Genomic DNA, 23,823 nt, shown 5'->3' with positions numbered 1-23,823 from the left:
ATTAGAGGAATTAAAATTTTTCATGGATAATAAACTAGAAAGATAAAGTAGGGTCTATAAAGGATGGAAAAAATTTTAATTTCCTTTCTTACTAAATCAACATGAAATAAATTTGGGATAAAAAGTAAGCATAAAGGATAATTATTACAGCTGTTTTAAAATAATTCTCAGATAAGGATGAACAGATTTCCTCTGGACTTTCTCTCCTAAGGTGAAATTTTCTTATATTGCAAAGGTATTTGTTTAGCTAAGACAAAGTCTTTGCTGAGGCAGATTTAAGACGCTAAAAATAGACTAAGAATTTTCAGGGGGAAGCAAAACACACTTCCCTTGTTTTTAGGACAAATGCTCCTTATAGAGTATTTTTCAGATAGTGTTCCTTTTTAAGAACCCACTTTTGCCAATGTTATATGAGATGAAGAATCATTCTGGCCTCAAAATTAAGCTGACATTTGTATTATAATAAGCACTAATTTTATATGAAGTGTAGGTACTAATTTTATATGAAGTGTAGGTACTAATTTTACATGAAGTGCTATTTTCTACATTTCTATTCTTATTTATTTTGACTTGACAAGCTTGCCAAATTAATTTAAATGATTTTCAAGAAATACTTTAACATAGACACATTATTATCTGATTTTTTAAAGAAAAATAATAAAGAGATTTCTTCGTTTCATTTAATGAATATATTTTGGAGACTAGAAGATGTTTATGCTGGAAGAATTCTAAGAACTATATTTTATTTTATTTCTTTTTTTTTTTTTTTTATAATGAAACTCTCTAGGAGTGAAGCCAGCATTTTTTAAATTTATTTATTTTTGGCTGTGTTGGGTCTTCGTTTCTGTGCGAGGGCTTTCTCTAGTTGCGGCAAGCGGGGCCACTCTTCATCGCGGTGCGCGGGCCTTTCACCGTCGCGGCCTCTCTTGTTGCGGGGCACAGGCTCCAGACGCGCAGGCTTAGTAGTTGTGGCTCACGGACCTAGTTGCTCCGCGGCATATGGGATCCTCCCAGACCAGGGTGCGGACCCGCGTCCCCTGCATTGGCAGGCAGACTCTCAACCACTGCGCCACCAGGGAAGCCCCTAAGAACTATATTTTAGAAACATAGAGTGTCATCGAATCTCCTATGGTTATCTCATCAGTCTCTCAAGTGTACAATTTTGTTTACCACGCTTGTACTTGTGAAGGTATAATGAGCAATTTATTCACTCCCAAGATAGCAGGCAGGCAATAAAACAAATAAAACGAATGGCTTGACCAAGTGTTACAAGTCAAAGGTAAGAAGCATACGTGACTTAGCTAAAATTAAACACAGGTAAGAACATTAACAAAAACTGTCTGGAAAACATGGAGTAATTAAATGCATTGCTTAATTTATTGCTGAACTGAACCACCAATTATCAAAACATTTCTAAGAAATTTGTAAAGTAATAACAATCAAAAAAAAAATACTGATAGTAGCTTTGGGTATGCATCAAAATCAATTACCAGTTATCTGTGAGATTTCAAAGTTAAAATAAGGGTCTTCCAATCATATCAGGAAGTAATTGTATAAGCAGAAAAATACCCGTGCAAATTTGGGATGATGTGCAAGAAAAGGCTGTCAAGTGCATTTATTATATGGGAAAATTCAAGATGTAGTTATTGAATTATCTTAATAAATACAGGGCTTCCCTGTTGGCGCAGTGACTGAGAATCTGCCTGCCAATGCAGGGGACACGGGTTCGAGCCCTGGTCTGGGAAGATGCCACATGCCGCGGAGCAACTAGGCCCGTGAGCCACAACTACTGAGCCTGCGCGTCTGGAGCCTGTGCCCCGCAACAAGAGAGGCCGCGACAGTGAAAGGCCCGCCCACCGCGATGAAGAGTAGCCCCTGCTTGCCGCAACTAGAGAAAGCCCTCGCACAGAAACGAAGACCCAACACAGACAAAAATAAATAAATAAATAAATACAAATTAATTCATGCTTATATCTACAGGGACTGCCAAATCATACTTATAATTGATTTTTTTATTTTTTATTTGGAAAAATTATAGCTCACTAGAGTTAGCAAAAATATATACAGGAAGGTCCCATGTACTCTTCTCCCTGTTTTCCCTACCATGATTTGTTTTAGACTGCAAAAAAAAACAAAAACACAACCAACTTTTAAGTTGTGGTAACTAGAAAAGAAAAAGCAAAATAAGAATATAGGGTTGGAGATGTATAATTGAATAAAGCAATCTTAAAGTAAAAACAACAACAACTGAATCCAGCAAATTCAAAGATGCGACAATAACAACAAAAGCAGGTCCAGATGATAAACTAGAGCAAATAAGTTAATTTGAAAAGAATTAGTAGTTGTTTAGAGGAAAATTCTTTTTCTTGTCCTTATTACTGCCAAAGTCAATCCACAGAACTTCCCAAGGAGGTAAGCAGTTGGAATGTTAAATGAATGCCTGGGAAGGCATGTTTATTTATTAAATATATCAATACTCTGAAGATTGTCAAGGAGCTGCAGTGTGTCTGTGGGAAATTTTAAATCATATAGACTGTAATAAAGCAAGGGCCTTAAGGTTACATATATATTATTTAATACCATTTTTCAAATCTCCAGTTGTCCTCCATTTCCCTGCTGGTGCAATGGTTTATAGAGTGGTTTCTGTATCAGTGTGCCAGTGCCCATCAGCAGCTGTGCACACACATAAATCTGGGATTGAAATATCACATACTTCTCTATAGACAGATTGTTCCCCTTGGCTGAGTTGTAGTGTAACTTCATGATTCTCTCCATAGGAAATTTTAGAGCACTTTTATGACATGAAAGGTCTCAATGTCCTGACCTTTGCAGGACCAAAATGCATGTAAATCTTTTTTTAAAATTGGTATATATTTTAAAACATGTTTTTAATTTCACTAGGATTTTTTTAAAGCTCTGCATACCTGGAAATGGAATGATTATTAATGGCTAATTGAATAAGGTTAAGTTGATATTTTTTGTTTCTGTTTGTTTTTCTTCAGAGAAGAGTATACATTTGCAAAAGACGCAACCTCAAAGCATCAAGCTTTACTGAATTGTTAGCAAGCAAGCTTTAATAATGTGTTATAGCAACAGTGGGTGCCGCCTAAGTTATGAATTCCAAACAATACAGTTTCACAGAGCTCATAGTGCTTGTAGGGAAAAAGGACATTGTTATGGACAAAATGTCACATATCATGTGAACATGCCAAAATATTTATGGATTACAAGAACAAAGAAAACAGAAAAGAGATTGTAAAACTAACCTGAAAAAGAACTTCTGTTCTATATTCTAGCTACAGAACTAACCAGATTACAGAGACTAAATTTCCACTAACATAATACAGTTTTGGTTAATGGAATGAAGTTATATTTTTTGGTTAAGACTGTGGATAATGTTATTAGACGATTGCATGAATTTGAAAAAGGACTCTAAGAAAGAGTGCCATGCTTTTCAGTCCACTCTGACCACCCCCTCCCCAGGTTGTATATTCTTTCATTCTGACAAAAAAAAAAAAATAGAGTTCACATGCATAAAACTATTAGAAAAGGGAGATTCAAAACCGCAAGTCTAAGTATTTCAGCAGGCCAATAGTAGCAGTAAATAGAAAAAATATATAATTTGCATGCCTTTCCTTACTTTTTCCCTTGGGTAGTTCTGTTGAAAGAAATATAAACAGAAAGCCATTGCTCATGAAACTTTCAAAGATAAAGTATACTCCCTCAACACATTGATTAGACTGTAATGTTTCCAACGCCTCCCCCCATTCTCTCCCCTTAAATTTCTCAGTGTTGCTCGGAGGTACTGCTGATTATCATAGGTGTTTCCATAAGTTAATTGTAAAGCATTATTTGACAATGAACCTAGGATTATACTGTTTAACTATTTAAAATGATTTATATCTTGTAGTCTTCTTAAATGTATGTGAACACATAAACACCCTGTACACATAAACCCTTAGGAACAAATACAAAAGACACAGGTATACTTGCCACATGATTTATGATTTTATTCAAGACTTAAAGGAACTACTCAGTTCCATTGATGCTGGTATATCCACGATTAATTAAATTTATGCTTTCTAGCAAAGTAAATGCTTGTTACTGAACATCGTTCAATTTCTTGTCCAGCAAACATTTCTTTGAAAATAATTACTGTGAAAGGTAAACATAGGCAATATTTATTTTTATTACTGCCAAATATTTCTCATATCATTATTGTCAGGAAAGATTTGACTCTCTTTTTCTTTTTTTCTCAATATTTCTCTCTCTCTCTTTTATCCCATATTTAGTTTTTTCTTTTGTGTGACTCCTTTAAAAAGGAATGCTGCTTGGGGGTTCATTAAATATAAGACAGAAAAAGGAAATATTCCCAATACCTTCTGCAGTTGTTCTTGTTTTCTTGGAATCTGAAAATACAAAAATAAATTACTGACAAAGCAGATAAGAAAAATCAACAACTGATAAGCTCACAACAAAATGTCCATACACTCTGAAATCATTTTCAATGAAATGGATTGATTGCATGTTGTATTTCTAGAATATGGGGCTTAAAGCGAAATTATTCTGTTTTTGAGAGGAAGAGTATTAGATTAAGGCAAGAAGTGAGAAACTTTTGATGTATAAAATATAGAAAAAATACAAAGGAAAATATCCATATCTAATTTGCATAGAAATTACATTGTGTCTGTAGCAGCTAATGACCTTTTAATAAAAAGTCAAACTGGGCAGATATACTGCCTGTTTCTATAGAGATGGGTTGGAATCCATGAATTTAGTTGGCAATTTATTCATTTGTTCAATCTATAGCAATCCTGGTGAAATGCATTGTACTCTCCTTGAAAAAATTGATGCATTCCCAGTACAAACATTAACTTATTCGTATTGTAATGAAAAAGAAACAGGTGATGATGGCTCATGGGTTACTGACGAACATATCATTTATTTAGTAACTGCTATGTAGTAACACGCATTCAGTGGTCAAAAGCCATCTATTCAATTTTTAGTCTTTTGGGTGTTCAGCCTATATCTGAGAAATTTATTATTTCCAGTATTTTTATACCATGAAACTGTCTGTTCCTATCACTTGAAATTAAAAACAAGTGTTTTTTTTTAACTTGTTTATTTTAGAATGGAGGCATCTTAAATTTTTGCTTAGAATATTTCATTCTGTATATTCTGTTTTCTTTCTTTTACCTCTTCTGTAACTTAGTTTTTAAATTATCTGAATATTACTGAAATTAGAACCAAAATAATAAACTATGAATTTATACTTGCAAAAGACTGTTCTCTGGCTGACAATTATATGGCTTAGAACCTAGAGCAATAGATATTCACTAACAATTTGGAAGTTAATGAATCTGTGTGCCTTATAGTGATGTAGATGGATCATGATTATAGTTCCACAATGAAGTAATGGACCTAAAATGTTTGAAGATGACAGTGAGTAGGAGACTGTTCACAAAAGGCAGTTAGATTGTCAACTGAATTGTTTTATGAGAAAATGATAATCAGTAACAGTAATAGTGTGGTGAAAGTAATAACCTACTTCCACAGAAGTAGAAGCCGAAAACACATTTTAGGAGAGCAACTTGGGAAAAAAAATCTAGAAAGTCATTAAAATGAGCATACTTTTTGACACAGTAGTTCAACTTCTACATTTCCAAGGAGAAACATGCAAAATTGTCATAAGAAAATCTTATAGGAAGATGCTTTGTTTGTGACATTGTTTTATACCTCTAAATAAGGGGAATATTAACCAGTACCCTCCGTACAGTAGGGGAACTGTTCATGGGATTCATAGTATATCCACATAATAGAAAAACATGGTCATTAAAATGACGTTTTGCAACGTCTTCTTTCTGAATTTCTATTTTTTCTGTAATTGGGTTATGTTTCACGTTTAAGAGAAAAACAAACTTTATTTTTTAAAATAATATATCCTTGAAACGAAACACTTATTTATTGAGTAAACATTTATTAAACACTATTGTGTCCAGCATGGCTTAGTAAAAAGAATTTTTGACTAAATTTTTCTTAATACCTGCCACCTCACCCCAAAAACCCAATCGTTTTCTTGCTATTCATTTTCTCATCAGGAACTACAATGAAGTGGACCAAATTCATGATCTAAAACAAATGTGCTTTGCAAGCAATTTCTCATTCGTTTCCTTGATGAGTAATTATCCTAATTAGGTAAGCAGTTAATTCAAATATTAGAAAAATATTATATAAAACAATTCCATATAAGAATGTGATAAATGTCATCTATCATCTTACTCATATGTCTAGCTATTTATTAATAATATGCAGTGGCCACTCTTTTGGAGACACAGATTCTCATACCACAACAGATGAAAGTATGAAGTGGATAGTTCAATGGCTAGCACGACTCATCAATTAGTTTGGCCCCAGTATACTGGGATAGGATTTCTGCCTGTCCAAGAGGTTCTGCGATCCTCGTTGAGCAATCTTTTGAGCCCAGAGTACAGCCAATATGCAAAACACAGAAATATTATGGTGGGCACCTACACTTGAAATACAATTGAAGGTAACGCTTGGGAAGAATGTCTGAACAGCGGCTAAAATGTGGCATATTAGGACAAGATTATTTCCAGCCCCCCTATTTTTCAACTAGATGCTGGCACGGGGTAGGGGCGAAAAGCTTAATACAATATATGTAAGTCTGGAATGCCTGTTGTTTTTAATCTGTTTTTCTTTTCCCTGGTAATAAGAATTGATAAATATTATATTAGATATCCATTGTTCTGTAATAAAAGAATGCAAATAACATGAAGTCCAGGGTCAGGTAAAGTACATCACTTACTGAGATAAAGAAAAGTATTTCATAAAGTAGAAATGTAAAAAAATAAGTCATGATCTAATCAAGCAGGTCTTTAAAGTTCAATATATTTGCTGTAAGAACTGGGAGCTGTAGTGAAATGTACTTAAAATGTCATCATAATTTCATGTCTTTTGGTTAGGAGTCAACAGAGCAGCAGACTTATACAAGTAAGTACCTGAGCAACCAAAAAATATAATGCTTAAAATTGAAAGATCACATACTGACCCTAAAGAGCTATTAGTCCCAGCACTTAATACTCATGCTATTAAACTTCATTATGCCCTCTCAGCACTCTGCTGAAATGGCTTAAAAATATGATAAAGGCTTACTTGGTGAATATACCTCCCTAAAGGCCATCTGCCCAATAATCTGAACAACAGTCTTCTATTAAGAACATCGAGACCCACAGCAGCTGATTGAAAAGCAGTGATGTGTTTGCAATCTGTTCAATCCATCACTCACTCAACTTTAGCGATGTATCAGGTATGGTCTATTATGTTCATGAATGATGCCAGAGGAAAATGAAATACCAATTCATATTGAAGGGAAAAATTAACTCTCTGATAGTCTAATAAATCAGGTAATGAAGTATGCCATGTGTGTGTGTGTGTGTCACTTGCCAATTGGTATCCTTATTCAATTACAATAACAGAAACTTTGCATTGTTTTTCAGCATGATTCCTCTTCAGATCTCAATGATGAAGCCCTAGAATTTAGGACTAATTCTCACATGCATTCAACTCTACTTGGTCTTGCCCTAGTTACAGTAAATAATAAATCTTATCTGGCTAGTTCTCAATGGAGCTGTATTCTTCAGAAGATAACCTGTGTTGAAAAACCCACAGGCTTGTGGACTCCCCTGGTGGTGCAGTGGTTAAGAATCCACCTGCCAATGCAGGGGACACGCGTTCAATCCCTGGTCCGGGAAGATCCCACATGCCACAGAGCAACTAAGCCCAAACGCCACAATTACTGAGCCTGAGCTCTAGAGCCCGCAAGCCACAACTACTGAGCCTGCGTGCCACAACTACTGAAGCCCACATGCCTAGAGCCTGTGCTCTGCAACAAGAGAAGCCACCACAATGAAAAACCCATGCACGGCAATGAAGAGTAGGCCCCGCTCGCCGCAACTAGAGAAAACCCCGGTGCAGGAATGAAGACCCAATGCAGCCAAATATAAATAAATAAAATAAATAAATTTATAAAAAAAAAACACCCACAGGCTTTCCAACCCCTAGGATTTCATCAACGAAGCTGAGGTTAGTTGAATGAGATCTACCTAGATCTGCTAGTGCAACTCAAGTAGCAGCTCATGATCATATACCCTTAAGATAAAATTGTTAGTAATTGACTATAAATTCCCAGACCTAAAAAGCTCACTATAATACAACTCCCAATTTGAAAAAAAAATCCTTTCTTGCCTGGGATATGAAAATTTTAGCGCCTACTCTTACTTCTTGTGGCTATAATATTTATCTTAAGAGTCCTAGATATTACTGATTCATTCACAGAATAAATATTTGTTGAGCAATGTACAAACTAAGGAAATGTGTTAGTTCCTGTAGGGGATAAAAGTGAATTAGACATGGTCCCTTTAGTCAAAAGTGTTAAAGTCAAATAAAATAGAAGGAAAATGATGCAAGTAATATGAAGTACAAGGGGCATGAAATAAACAATACTAAGGAAGTACACAAAAACTCTGAAGGGAGATTATAAATGAAAGAGAAAAAATATTTAATTGGGAGGGTCAGACAGTCATCCTAGAACAGTGGTCCCCAACCTTTTTGGCACCAGGGACGGGTTTCGTGGAAGACAATTTTTCCACAGATGAGGTGGGTGGGGGATGGTTCAGGCGGTAATGCAAGTAATGGGGAGCGGTGGGGAGCGGCCAATGAAGCTTCGCTCGCTGGCCCGCCACTCACCTCCTGCTGTGCGGCCCGGTTCCCCGGGGGGTCGGGGACCCTGGTCCTAGAGGGAAGAGAATTTATCTTGAGCCCTAAGAACGCTGAATATTCATAGAAGGAAAAGGAAAGGGTAAGATCTATTATGATAATAGCAGGGACAATGGCTAGACAGCACATTGTATATGTAAAATTGAAAGTGACAGTATGGATGAAATACATAATATATAAAGGAAGAAACTGGGTGGGAGAGTAGGGTACAGGTTCCACCACGGTGCCCTGGTGGCTTTGCACTAGCCATATATGCCATTCAGGCAAAGATCTGAACCACAGCTAATTCTGAGTCTGGCAGGATGTCTTGTGATCCTTGAAGAACATAAGGGGATGGGAGGCCTATGAGGACTTTCTATGAGGTCATCTTCCACATGCCTCTGTCTCTCCTGGAGGTTGTCATGAGACAACTTCTCATCACCTCCTGGGTCCTCCTGCTGAGAACCCTTTGAGAACAGACCTGCAGACCACTGGCTGTAGTCCAGATTTGAGTCCTCAGCAAAAAGGTGTCCCTAACTTGTGTTGAATTATCTGGTGTGTTGAATTTTTCGTGTGTGGGACAAGGACAATGAAGAGCTGGCACCTTTAGATACCCTTGCTTTTGCTGGCCATGAAAGTAATAAATTGTCTCAATCTCAAAAGAGATCATTGTATTTTTACTGGTGGAATTTGTCAGGCCTTGGCTTTGACTTTGCCTTGATATGTGCTTGACAGGAGGTCAGGAAACATTCTGTGGGGACTTAAATTACAGGTTAAGGCTTGTAGACTATGTTCTGTGGTCAGTGTGGTGCCACTGACTATTTTAAATAGGTAATGACATAAAGTGTTTCATGAAGTCAGTTCAGTATTTTGGAAGAAAATATTTAAGGAAAACATTACAGGCAGAATGATTATTTAGGTCAGAGATACTCAAATTTTTTTATCTCAGGACTCCTTTAAAAATCTTAACAATTGTAAAGGACCCCAAACAGCTTTTATTTATGTAGGCTGTATCTACGACATTTATAATTTTAAAAAATAAAGTTGATAATATTTTAAAATATATAAATATATATTTATTCATTAAAAAAATTTAAAACCTGTTACCTGTCACCGTAAATATACTTTTTATGACAAATACATTTTCCAATACCAAAAAAATGATGAGATGAAGGACTTTGTTTTACACTTTTGTGAATCTCCTTAATGTCTGGCAAAGATAGTTGGATTCGCATATCTCCTTAAGCATTCATTCTGTTGCAATATCACACATTATGTAGCTTCTGGAAAACTCTAGTGCACACTCATGAGAGAATGAGAGTGAGAAGGAAATGATAAATCCATATTTTTATAAATATATTTTTGATCTTGCAGAACCACTGAAAAGGTCTCAGGTACTTCCAGTAGTCCTTGACCACATCTTGAGAACCTCTGATTTTCAAGATCGTTTCCCTGGTTCATGCAAGAGGTTAGTAAGACCAACATGAGGTCACAAACGAGGATGTGAGGTCGCAACTGAAGGAATGGAGGCTGTGAGTGAAGATTAGCTTTTCTAATTACTTTAGGATGGATTAGACAAGAGAGTTTAGTCAAATTAAAAATTCCGGAGGACTAAATTTTAGTGGCAAAGGAAAAACAGGAGTCAAAGTTTACACTACAATTTGAGTCCTGGTGTCTGCAAAGAGAATGGGATGACTCTATAAGAAGAAATAAAGGAATAAGCATATGTTTATAAAGAAAAATATAATTTGATTAGGACTTTGACTTTGAGAACCTGATGGACAGTAAGAATGTGTGTTAATAAATCACAAGGAAAGTGTCTGCCGAGGGAGAAAGAGTGGCAACTTCAGTAGAAAAAAGTCTCGTCACAGAAGGACCTCAGCTGAACATTTAGTCAGAAATGTTACTCTACTTAGGTTAAGATATGCTTGCTCTGACACCAAAACTGCTAACAACAGTAAACTTGATGGGGAAAGCTCAATGGAGCCAAGGGTCTCTCTTGCTAAGTTTTGTGAAAGAGATTTGATGAGACATGCTGTAATAAGATCTTAATATGAACAGCAAATCTTCAGAGTTCACTAATGCAAGAAGCTCTTTGTGGCCTGATGCCTGCTTATCATAAAGAAGTTCATATGCACTTTTATTTGTGTTTTAAAATTCACCACAAAAACTTCTCAAGAGCATTCTAATTAAATCCCTGAAACCCCCTTATTCTCTTTTTCTTCAGGAAAGTTGTCAACCATTAGTATCTTTGACTATATCCAAAAAGGTTGAACGTGAATAAACTTTGTGTAAAATAAAATACTGAAAATCCAAATTGTATGCCACCTGATGATTTGTATTAAACTTGCCTCATCTGAGGAAAAATGTGCTTCCTGCCTCTACGGAAAAGATTTCTATAATCTTTATTGAGATCATCGAAAATAAGAAACAAGAACCAAGACGCTTAAGTCCATATACCTCCTCTGCTTTGCTTAAAAGAAGATACAGAGAGGGAAATAGGAACTCGTGAAATGTAAAATCAAGCCACTGCCTATAACAGCTGGCCCTTAAGCCTATTCTCCTACTATACATTGAGAGCAATGAAAATTACGCTGAATAGTTTTTATCTTAAATATCATCATCTTACCAATTTAAAAAGTTTTCCAAACAAGAGATGAGAGATAATCTATGAAACCCTTTGGAAATGACAATTTAATAATGATGATGATAGTGATGGTAATATTAAGAAATAGTCAGGAGTATATGTTTTATATATTTCACAGCTGGTGATGGACACTGGATTACTTGAATCTCCAAGAGCAAAGCTCTGCTTAGGCTCCCCAGGCTCTTCCAAAAATTGTCCATTGCATATGGACAATTTTGCAGAAAAGTGAAAAAAGCCACATAATTCAGGAAAAACAGAACCAAGCATAGCAATGAGGGGAAAAAAATACATATAAAGCTTATAGCTGTGAATTGTAACTTGACTACTGTTTCATATACCCAAAAGTCTTCTAATACTTTGGTTTGAATGCCAATGAGTGGAAAAATAACTGTTCATATTACTCCTTTACCTAAATCAAATGGTAAATTGTTCTTTATTCAGAAGAAGGAAGGATGGAGGGAAGATAAACATCTTTGAGCACTTACTATCTGTCAAAAGCTGTGTCAGGAACTTACTATCTCTTTTTTCTTGTAAGGTCTCTGTATACACACCACAATGTTGATCATATAAATGATATAATTTCCAAAATGCACTGAAATATTTGCTATGTGTATATGGGGAATTAATACTGATTTCTATGCCTTTATACTAAACACAGTGATATGTATTAGTTGACTTTTATGATACTATGTTTTTTTTCTCCTAGGTAAGTAATAACCAACTAAAATATTTTCTCCTTCTCAGATCTATTGACTCTTAGATTCTTGTTTAACAGAAGCAGAATGTGACTCCCAAGCTATCAGGACTATGTAAAATTCTGATGATACTAAATATAAAATATAACACTTGTTTTCTTATTTTTTCTCAGATCATACGAACACTAATTAGAATATAATTGTCATTTTCAAAGTCATAAGTGATTGCTTATATCTACATGCTATTTTCACTGAGAAAATAAGCCTAGATTAATAAACAGTAGTGATAGCTAGAGACCCTATCTAAGAGTAGTCAGGCTGTGCATTAGAAACATCTCTAAATAGATTCACAGTGACTTAGAAGGCCTTAACATTCCCATCAACTTGAATAAAGTTTAGACAGTTTTCTTCTTGACTATAGGCCCCTGACCACCCTTTTAGCAGAGCATTTACTTTAGAAAACTTGCAGTTGTAAATTCTTTCTCTGTCCCTTTGAAACATAAATCTTCTACAACCAGAAATATCTTTCTCAAGATCTGCAAGACATCACTTTGAAACATAATCATCAAAGGAGGTAGCAGTCCTATATCCTAGTCTCTGTGGAAGGGTAGGAGCCTAATTTCATAGGAAATTAAAAAACCCAGATGGCCTCATCACATTGACCAGCTCCCACCCCAAACCCACCAACATCCTCCAGTGCTTTTCTACGAGCTCACACCAGAACTTTAAAACTCTCATTTTTGTTTCAGCAGAGTTGAGTTCAATTTCTCCTCTTGTAAACAGACTTGACCCCTATCGCAATAGTCTTGAATAAAGTCTCTCTTGCCTGTATAAGTCCATCAGGTGCAGTCTCTTTTTGACAGCAGGGAATAAATGATTCCATATCAAGACATCCTGACAAAGGGAGGTGGAGTGCAAGTGATGGGCTATGACTTATTTTCAACATAATGAACAAAATAACATCAGTTGCTTGTCAGTGTGTCAATATGAGAAAATGGGTCTGTATTTTACGTATTTTTGAAATTTGATAAAATTGCTAATGAAATAGGAGGCCCGGGATTTTGAGAGGTTGTGTTTTACCCCCTGTATATTGAGAAAGATTAGATTAAAATTACTTTTTAAAAAAGTAGTTCACCCTTTCACGTGAAGTGATGTTCTAGAAAAAACACATTCACACAAAATGTATGCACATAATAGATCCAAAGTAAACACAGACAAGCTGGCAGTCAAAATTCAACTCTGATTATTGGTAAATTGTTCACACAAAAAGCATAGTGGAACTTTGCATAAAACATACCTTCCTTCTTTTCATCTTTTTTAGTTGCTGCTGAAATAAGGGAAAGAAAATAGTGTTAAAACATATTAAATAACCATTCCTCAGAAAACTGAGAATATGAGGATGTAGTGCATATATTCATAAACTTAGTGGTTATCAATGCACAAATTAATTCATCCAAATCTGAAATAAGAGAATAAATTGAAAATATTATTTCATATAAAGTTTTTCTTTTAATTCAGATATAAACATAAAACCAAAAAAGGAGAATAAAAATATATTGTTACACAGACAAGAAGTTAAAATAATAAGTATGTGTTTAGCATAATTCCATTTTAGGTTTGAAATTGTTATATCTGACCAAACCACAGTCACTTCTAAAATAAAAGGAATAGATCCACACAGAAAATAAATGGAGTCCATAAATTATCTGTGCCTAGTTACTGAAGAATTATATACCAGTTTATTTTACATAGTTACAATAACAGTGTATAAAATGTATCATTTCAGAAAGTTAATGAAAATCCCACCCTCCTTTTAGCAAATGTATATCATCATTTACATAGAGAAAAGGCGCGGCACACTTTAATTACCTTTGAATTCTGACTTCCTCTGTGGTGGAATTCATCTAATCCTAGATCATGAGTCTAAACTAGGATCCAAGTTGTAGTTTATGTGTGTTACTGGAAGGGAGCATTTGCGGGAGGCTCAGTCATCTTGGAATTGTTCCAAGCAAACCTATGATGTCTTAAGCCACATTAACTGAATCAGAGGTCATGTACATCCCTTAAGGTAATTCCTCCTGTGAATTTGGGGGACCACTTTCAACCAACATCCAGGACTACATTGGATCTATATTCTGTTCTACAATTGCCAAAACACTTTCATGTACATCCTCTCTTTGGTCTTCATAACAACCTTTTAAGAAAGGCAGCCCAGAGCAAGAAAATAAGCTTTAGAGACATCAAATGATTTACACATGTTCACATAGTGAGCAAGAAGCAGAATTGGGTATAAAAATCAGGAACAAAAGACTGAAAGGGAATATATTTAAATTTATTATTTTAATGTATTACAGACCTTTTAAAATCTGTTTTCTAAATGTTATTAATATACCATTACTTTCAGAGTAAAAAAGTAGATTTACAAGCAAATTAATTCTACTTTGTCACATTTGTTTCTTTTTAATGGAGTTTTAATTAATAGCACACAAAATGTAGAGAGGATTTATATCTATAATGTTTTTAAGTTAAGAAATTTGCCTATTCCAATGATATAGTGAGGAGAGTAATAAAGATAACTAAAATGAATTAAAGGATATGGACACTGTCGGATAGATTTCAAAGCCACCAGGCATTATTTCAGCAAACCCTCTGAGTTTGACTCAATAGACTTATTTGTAGTTAGTTCTTTGCTTTACAAATAAGAATTTCCTTCAAGAAGCACCATAATTTTCAACATCACCCACCATGTATACATTTGATTCTGGAATTCACTTGAATTTTACCTGGAGCTTGTAGAATAAGGACAAGAATTGAAATGGTGTTGTCCTTTCAGATGTTGCAAAAGAGGAATTTACTTTGTTTTTCTATGGGAGATTATCTCCAGATATCTCCCATAATTTAAGTCATAACCTCTCTCAAGTTGGGTCAAAGGGTGAAGGTAGAGGGCTCTTTCAAGAAAAACAAAATAAAATGACACAAAATCACAAATTAAAAATTGCTGTGGTCCTTCCCAGGGTCCTGGGAGGGTCTCTGGCAAGGGAGTGGCCCTGATCCCTAACTTCATCAGTTGAGCAATAAACCCATCTTTCTGAGGCGCAACCAATGCCAGAAAGAAGACTGAGAACATGAACACACTTTGAAGAACCATCACCTCTTATGAATTCCACAGAGAAGAAAAGCTCTGAAACAAATTTCTCAAAGAAGTGGCAAAATCTTTTGCAGCTACTTTGAATTTTTTTGACTCCTAAATAATCCAAGAAGAACGATGTGCACATGTGCACGTGGGTGTGCAGGTATGTGGGTATTACACACTTTCCTCTTCCCCATTCTAACATTCTTAAATAATTTCAGTCCTTAACTTTACAGTAACAGAGAAAAGAGCTGAACCAAGGAGTTTGACTTATTCCTTCATAACTGACACTGGCTTTGCTTCTTGCCCTGTATCCCTTGAAGATTGGTGGGTTTTACTCACTGTCATCTGGAAAGCCATGTGATCTGTCAAGCTGGATTCCCGCCCAGAAGTTAATCAAAACCAGGGTTTCAGGGTCCAACTGTTTCCAGAATGGTTTTGTAACTTTTGTTCATGTGTCCCACTGCTGGCACTCAATTCAGCTCACCTGACTCTAATCTATTTAACTGGATTACAATGGCTGGATGACTGATTTACTGAGTGGGAGTGATTCTTAACTATTTAGCTCTTGTTTTTCACATCGTAATGAGACTGTAATGAACCCTGAAATCTCCACCAAAAAACTGTTAGAACTAATAAATCAGTTTAGTAAAGTTGCAGGATACAGGATTAATATACAGAAATCTGTTGCTTTTCTATGCACTAATAATCAACTATCAGAAAGAGAAAGCAAGAAAACAATCCTGTTTAAGATTGCATCAAAAAGAATAAAATACCTAGGAATAAGCTTAACCAAGGAGGTGAAAGACCTATACTCTGAAAACTATAAAACACTGATAAAGCAATATGAAAATGATACAAAGAAATGGAAAGATGCCCCATGTTCTTGAATTGGAAAACTTAATATTGTAAAAATGTCCATACTACACAAAGCAATATACAGATTTGATGCAAACCCTATCAAAATACACATGACATTTTTCATAGAACTAGAACAAATAATCCTAAAATTTATATGGAACCACAAAAGACCCCGAATAGCCAAAGCAATCTTGAGACTGCGATGGCTAATATTTTAGTTATTTTGTTCTTTTTTTTCTCTAATAGATGGGATACTTTTAATGTTTGCTTTGAGACCAAAAGGAAAAAAAATACACTGAAATACACTAACATAGATGCATATAGACCCATCTTTCTTTTAACTGAGAAATAAGTTTACTGTTTAAGCCACCCATGATATTCTGTTATAGCAGCCCAAACTAAGATAGCATGTGAATCTACAATTATCTCAGTAGTTGAAAGGAAATAGAGATACCATTTTCCTGGCTCAGTGTACTGTCCCCCTTTCCAAATGTACACCCACCCACCCACAGGACTCCACAGGCACATCCCTAGATTTATGCACAGAGTAAGATCCAATACCCTGGTACATCATGAGAGGTAAGTGGCAGCACCACACCAGAGTATCAACTGCAGTATCTTGAGATGGGAATTTAGGAAATATTTGATGTAGACCCATCTTTTAAGGCAAGTTCCATTATGGTTCCTGTCCTCACTCGGGCATTTCATTCTCAACAGGTGTCTTCCTAGCTGTTACACCTAACTGATTAAAAAATGATCCTGGGGCTTCCCTGGTGGCGCAGACTTCCCTGGGAGTCTGCATGCCAGTGCAGGGGACACGGGTTCGAGACCTGGTCCGGGAGGATCCCACATGCCGCGGAGCAGCTAAGCCCGTGTGCCACAACTACTGAGCCTGCGCTCTGGAGCCCGCGAGCCACAACTGCTGAAGCCTGGGCGCCTGGAGCCCGTGCTCCGCAGCGGGAGAGGTCACCGCAATGAGAGGCCCACGCACCGCAATGAAGAGTGGCACCCGCTCGCTGCAACTGGAGGAAGCCCACGCGCAGCAATGAAGACCCAACACAGACAAAAATAAAAATAAATAAAATAAATAAATTTATTAAAAAAAAAAAAAAGATTCCTTATTTCTCTCCTTCCCTTCTCCATTTTGGTCTATATTCCATTCCTGCACCACAACTTATTGTGTAATATCTATTAACTAGATTGATATCCCATCTAAGTTCTAACTGGCTACAGAAAAATCATTGCCTGGATAACATTCCGTCTGCTCAACGTAAACCTGCCCAAAAGTGAATCCTCTTCTTTTCCCTTAAGCTCATTCCTTCCCCTGGGACTTATCACTATGACAATTACAATGATCCTATTCACCAACACTCGAAAGCTCAGTACCATTTTTATTTTTTCCTTGTTTCATCTGTATAGTTTATCAAATATCATGTCTTCAAAATGTTCACCTTATTTGCATTTCTCTAAAGTCATTTGCGCCATCCTAGCTAAGGTTATTGTCTCATGTCTTGATAATGACAACAACCTTTCATAATTATCGCTAACTCTTTATATCTACTTAAGTCATCCACTTACTAGCAATGCTTTTTTTTCTTCCAGTTTATTTTTTAGTCATGCTACAAACTCAAGTCACCCCTCATCCATGAGGAATCCCTCTTACTGAAAATCACTTTGTCTTAATTCTTTGGCATTTATTATCTCTACAATTCAATTCAGCACTACAAGATATTCAATTTGTGTTGTTACTTAAATTTCTCATATCTCCAAATTGTAATCTCCTGTAGTGTAAAGACATTTATGTCATTGTCTTCTCAGTGCCTCCAAACTCTTTGTTAAAATAATTTTTTAAGTACTTCCAACAAAGAATGCTATATCTTAATTATAATTAATATGTACATATATACATAATTTATATAAAACTAGGGTTTAAATAGTTCCTTTGTTATAAAAGTAAAAAAATTAAATAAATGAAGAGATATACTCTTTTACCCCACTATAAACATCACTGTCAATTTTGTCACTGTATCTATCAAAATTATCAGTCTCGTCTATAGCAGTATTGCCATTGTGTTTAAGCTGTCTCCACATGGAGTACTTGCAAATATTAATTACTTCTATGCATAATTTAATTATGCAGCTGTGGTGTTATAAAACTTGTCTACAAAAGGTCTACTGAGTATGTGCACAACACAAGTGACATTTATCCCTGTTTGGTGTGTCCCTGCTTTGATGTGTCATTACAATTTAGTGAACATATATATATATAGCCCCTAACTCTTGCCTTGTACACTGTTCTCAATCAGCACTTTCATCTAATCTCATAAAAGGATAGTTTTACAAGCCTTCGAAACTCTACCTGATTATTCACTCAACAATAAATGCTTTATTCTGAAAGCGTTAAGTTCTGAGTCTGCCTAATCCAATGTACTTGGAATGTAAAAGTGAAGAGCCCATGGCCCCAAGCTCAAATCTGAAGCAGATTTCCAGATATCTCTTTAATTCTCTCCCCTGAACTCCTCTAATAGGAGGCTGAAGTAACACTAAGTGCCTGCCTCGAGTCATAGTTCCACACCTACCGTGACCTTCAGAAGCCTCAGTTAAAACAGACTGTGCCAGGCTATTGTGCTTTTTTATGAGAACATATATGCATTAACTGCAGTAATTCTTGAACTAGGTAGTCATTCACTTAAGGAATCTGCTCTGAGCTGCATTTTCATGAATAGAAAACACAAAAGTGATGATAATATTTGCCCTGCTTTTCTACCTACTATAATATTAATGACATTCCTGATCAGAACTCTTCTAAAGAAGAATCAGTTTTGTCGAGCAACCCAATGATCAAATGAAAACTAAAACCTTGTATCATAGTTCTTAACCATTCTAGCACATATACTTTATAAACAACATGATTGGGTCAAATGGCTAGTCAAGCCATTTTACCAATATTTACTAGGATGATTCTGTACATCGTTGGGTCCAGGATTAAATGTAACAGAAAATTTTGGATCAGATGGAATCATGTCATGTGCTGAGAAGTCTGCTACAGGGCCTTCTGCACAGAAACAAATGTACCACCACCTAAATGCATCTCCTTTATTGGTCAATGCGGTATAATGTGGCAAAGGAGAAAAAATAAAGATTTTCTCCAGTAAATATTTTACTTTTTCTTTCCTAAGAGTGTTCTATAAAGTGGACAATGGAGTTAGAGTAGCTTTCTCAAAGGATGTGATTTCAGGTGATAGTTAAAAAATAACATCACAGGAAAATTATTTTAAAGAAGTACTTTTCCCAAACTGATGATTTAAAGAATCAATATATTTTCTAAAGTTCTCTTAAACAAAACCACTTTTGATGTCCCAAAGATATTAGTGAGTGATAAAACAAATTTTCTCAGATGGCTCATAAAAGCTAGGATTACTTTGTAGTCATATCTGATTTTTGCAGTCTCAATATACAGATGAAGTAGTATTAATTTAATAACATTCTGACTGAATTTTCTAGTATGACACAAATTAAAATGCATAACTAAAAACATTGGAAATTTTACATATTTGGGTATCTCTATCTGTCCATCATATTATCTTCTATGTATCAATTAATCCATGGTTTATTTTTGGATGTACAAGTAAAAGCTCAATGACAAACCTGGAGTCAAGATACGAATTCTTGGGTCATTCAGTGTCTCCTCTGCAAATGTGGCATTACTCTCAGTTGCACTTTCTCCAATTACTAAATAAATTCTTGAAATGTGCATCTTCATGCAACAACAAAATATTTTCTATAATAACCCAGCAGATGGTGCTATTCTGCAATAAACAGCTTCGGCTATTGTCAATAAAGTGCTACTGTAAGTTTTTTTTAAAAAAGCAATAGAATTTTTAAGTGTTTTATTGCCTACCTTGTGCTGCAATTTTTATTGTCCCTTGTTTGGCTTCTGGGACTTTGCCAGGATCTTATGGAAAAAAAAAAAGAGACATAAATTAATTACCATGAAGTACTATTTCAGAAGGATATATAACAACAAAAAAAAGAAAAATTATAAAAACACAAACATAAAAACACTGCCCTTGGCACTCAGAATTTTTGTTAAGAAATGAACACAATTATTAGGAGAACCACTGAGAATTCGGCTTACCGAGACAGAAATAAAGTAACTGAACCAAATAAAATCATAAAATAAAGTTTCCCAAAACTATTTTGCTTCACTGTTAACTGACCATGGAATACTTTGCATTCGTTTAGCACCTAAATTTGATTTTTAAAATTTATTTATTTATTTATTTTTGGCTGCATTGGGTCTTTGTTGCTGCACGTGGGCTTTCTCTACTTGGGGTGACCTGGGGCTACTCTTCATTGCGACGTGTGGGCTTCTCATTGCGGTGGCTTCTCTTGTTACTGAGCACGGGCTCTAGGTGCGCAGGCTTCAGTAGTTGTGGCAGGTGGGCTCAGTAGTTGTGGCTTGCAGGCTCTAGAGTGCAGGCTCAGTAGTTGTGGTGCATGGGCTTACATGCTCTGTGGCATGTGGGATCTTCCTGGACCAGGGCTCAAACCCGTGTCCCCTGCATTGGCAGGCAGATTCTCAACCACTGCACCACCAAGGAAGCCCTTAGCACCTGAATTTGTAAATCTCAGAATTCTTTGTATATTATTTCTGTATGATTAGCCCTTTGAAATGCGTGGAGCATTAAGGCATAAATAAAGTGGCTCACTGAAGGTCACTGAGTAACTAATAAGAGAACAAAGCCCAGAACAACCAAATTCCAGGATAAGCTTTTGGCCTAAGATGTCATTCCCTACACTGCTGTGGTGCCCATCAACTATAACCATGGCCCTGGGCAACAATATGTGTTGGGAGAGTATGAGCAAGTTTCATTTTGAATCTTTCTTCCCTCTTGTCTTAGGGGGGTTTTGTTGGTTGTTTTTTTTTTTTTCTTTGTTCAGAATGTTCTCTTTAAAGAAACGGGGTACCAAGAAAACCTCACTTATACCATAGACATTTAAATATATTATTTGATTAATTAGCATGAAAATAAAGGAGAAATAAAGATTTTAAAAGCAATGGATCATTTCACATTTCACTAAATAATTGTTCATGATTGTCTTTACTAAGTTTTCAATAATTGAATTATCATTTAACAACATGGGAAGGAAGATTTGGTCATTTGTTTTAGGTATTAATATTTATTTGCTCATTTATCACATATTTATTTAGGACCTATTATTTGTATGTACTAAGCTAGGTGTAAATGTAGTAGTTGATACACATATATATTATAATCTTTCATTTAATTATCATCAAATGTTGATTACAGGTTAATATTATAATCCTAGTTAGAATTATAAAATAACAAGATTGCATCAGAATAACTTGGTCAAGAATCATAAGCAAAGAATCAGTGTTTCATTGGCCAAACACCAGAGGTTTAATTTCTAATTCATGCTTTACCTCTTGTTGGTGAGATAATTATTCATTTGTATTATAATCATGATACAAAAATAGTAATTTTTCATCCTGTTTTTATATAAAAGAAATATTATTTATCCACATATATGGTTTACATTATTCCTAAACTTATTTCTTAAGACAAAATACCTTTTGTCAAAATTAAATTGAGTCCATTCTACCTATGATCTTTTTATTATTAATTTCTTTTATTCCTGGAGGAACATGCAACTATCATGTTAGTGCTACCTTTGTCACATCTAGAATAGTTGGTCTCAAATCAGAATTAATCAAGATTTACATACAGATAGTGAATTCTAACTAATATATTTCTAAGTATTACTCTACCCTATAACTAGCATTTAGTGGGTACTTAATAAATAATTGGTGAATGAAAAGGTGGATGAAAGGATACAAGAATACATAGGAAAGATCATCAAAAGTACCCTAAACTGCCTAGGTGTTTTACTACTTCAAGATCTCAACAAATCAGAGAACTGTAGAGTAGTTCTGATTTAAAAAAAAGAAAAAAAAAGATTTTAAAAATAGTTGTCAGTAAAGTACCTTAGCATTTTTATAGTCAAATTTCCACCTATCTTTTCTCTCTTTTTTTTTTAATGTCTTCTTAGACCACTGATTCTAAACGAGTTCTCCATGCCTAAGATTCTATTGGACCACCCGGTATACCCAATTGTGAATTATGGAGAGCTTTTCTTAGGGCCTTATTAATAACTTCTCCCATTGATCATTCGGTTCCTCTGTCAGCCTCTAATCTATTGAGGACACATGCAGGGGTGATCATATTTGACATCTGCTAGTGTACAGTATTTCCATTTTCAAAACCAACGCTTTAAGAAGGAAGCAACTCTGAGACCATAAATGTACATTAAGAAGGCCAGACAAAAACTACACAAGAGTGAAAACAAATTAAATCTTTACAGACAAGTTTTCAGTATACATAATTTTCTCTCTCCTTTTGATTACTGCCAACTGCAAATGAAGCTAACCTTTTACTAGGAAAATTTTCAAATATATAACAAAATAACGAATGTATAATAAGCTCCAATCTCATTGGTGCTCTCAACACCCATTCAAAAATTATCAAGTGATGGCCAGTCTTATTTCCTCTGTATTACTCACTGCCTCTACTACACGCAGCCCAAATGAAAATTTTATTATATCAAATAATTTTTCCTTTTTTCAATTTTTTATTTGATAATTTTTATAGTTATGTTTTTGAAATAAAATAGTGATTTAAATAAGAACACAGGACAATAAGAAAATTCAACTGAAGTTTATAATAATTCTGAAATCCATAAATAATATTTTGGCGCTCAAAATCAGAGACAGGATGGACCTAGATTTAAGTGTCAGTATACGTCTCCTGGGAATGTTTTAGCAGGAAATTATCAGAATACTTAGTATTCTTAGCTTCCTGAAACATGTTGTATTTATATAAACAAATTGTCATGAATCAGATTAGCCAAATGTTTTAGTGTCTTCTGATTCCTTAGGCATGAAACAGTCTGACTTAACAAACTGAAAAAATATTGTGAGTCTGCAAATACTTTGTTAAGAAATCAATTTTTGCATATAGGTTTAAATATTAGTTTAATATCATGAACTTTTCATCTACAGGACTCTGTTTATACTCTGACTTCTTTTAATGTGAATGGTTAATCCATTGAGTTTTCAAATGCAGGGTTCACATAACTTTAACAGCAAGTAGATTGCTGCACTGTGAGTCCAGTATTGGTCTTTGACTAACGGACAGCAGATGAACAATAATGGCATTGTAGAGAACCATACTTACATTTTAAATATTTTCTAAGCAATCTTCCAGTTCTTCCCAACCCCAAATCACTGAATTTATAATATTTTCCAGAAACGTTTCTTTAAAAGCCATCTCTTGCTACTTCTGCCATGGTACAAGGCATTTAGACTGTTCTTAGGTGAGAAAACTAAATATAGAAGAGCTGAATGACTTTTACACAAACCGGAAGAAAAATTAATATTTATTGATTCAGCAGTAAACTTTGAACCAGCAATATAAAAACCGCCTTGATCGTTCAAAAGTATACATCCTTTTTAAATAAGATACTAGAAACTAATGACAAATTATCCTGCAATCCAATGAGCTGGTAAATCAAGCTCTAAATTATTGTTTTCTAGTCTTGTAAAATCCAGTATTATTTTTAGGTGTAGATACTCCCCAAATAGAGAAAGGTTAACAATTAAGCTAAAATTTACTATATGGTTAAAAGCTCTT

The 23,823-nt window shown here is 35.1% G+C and overlaps 1 protein-coding gene across 11 annotated transcripts in view; it reads right to left on the bottom strand.

Moving 5' to 3' along the window:
- The window catches only part of TRDN (triadin), a 377,672-nt gene that overhangs the window by 124,105 nt on the left and 229,744 nt on the right, over window positions 1-23,823 (bottom strand). For 9 of the 11 annotated variants that reach the window (XM_059941303.1, XM_059941308.1, XM_059941304.1 and 6 more), the window contains exons 13-16: window positions 20,010-20,063; window positions 13,415-13,444; window positions 4,380-4,409; window positions 3,641-3,658 (exon numbers count right to left, since the gene is read on the bottom strand). In XM_059941303.1, the coding sequence (XP_059797286.1) occupies window positions 3,641-3,658; window positions 4,380-4,409; window positions 13,415-13,444; window positions 20,010-20,063 (132 nt within the window). The remainder of the gene's footprint in view (window positions 1-3,640; window positions 3,659-4,379; window positions 4,410-13,414; window positions 13,445-20,009; window positions 20,064-23,823) is intronic. The other 2 variants (XM_059941306.1, XM_059941299.1) reach the window with 1 other exon arrangement.

This window comes from Balaenoptera ricei, chromosome 12 (assembly GCF_028023285.1).
Source record: "Balaenoptera ricei isolate mBalRic1 chromosome 12, mBalRic1.hap2, whole genome shotgun sequence".
NCBI classification, from domain to species: Eukaryota; Metazoa; Chordata; class Mammalia; order Artiodactyla; family Balaenopteridae; genus Balaenoptera; species Balaenoptera ricei.
This window is presented reverse-complemented; position numbering and strand designations above follow the sequence as displayed.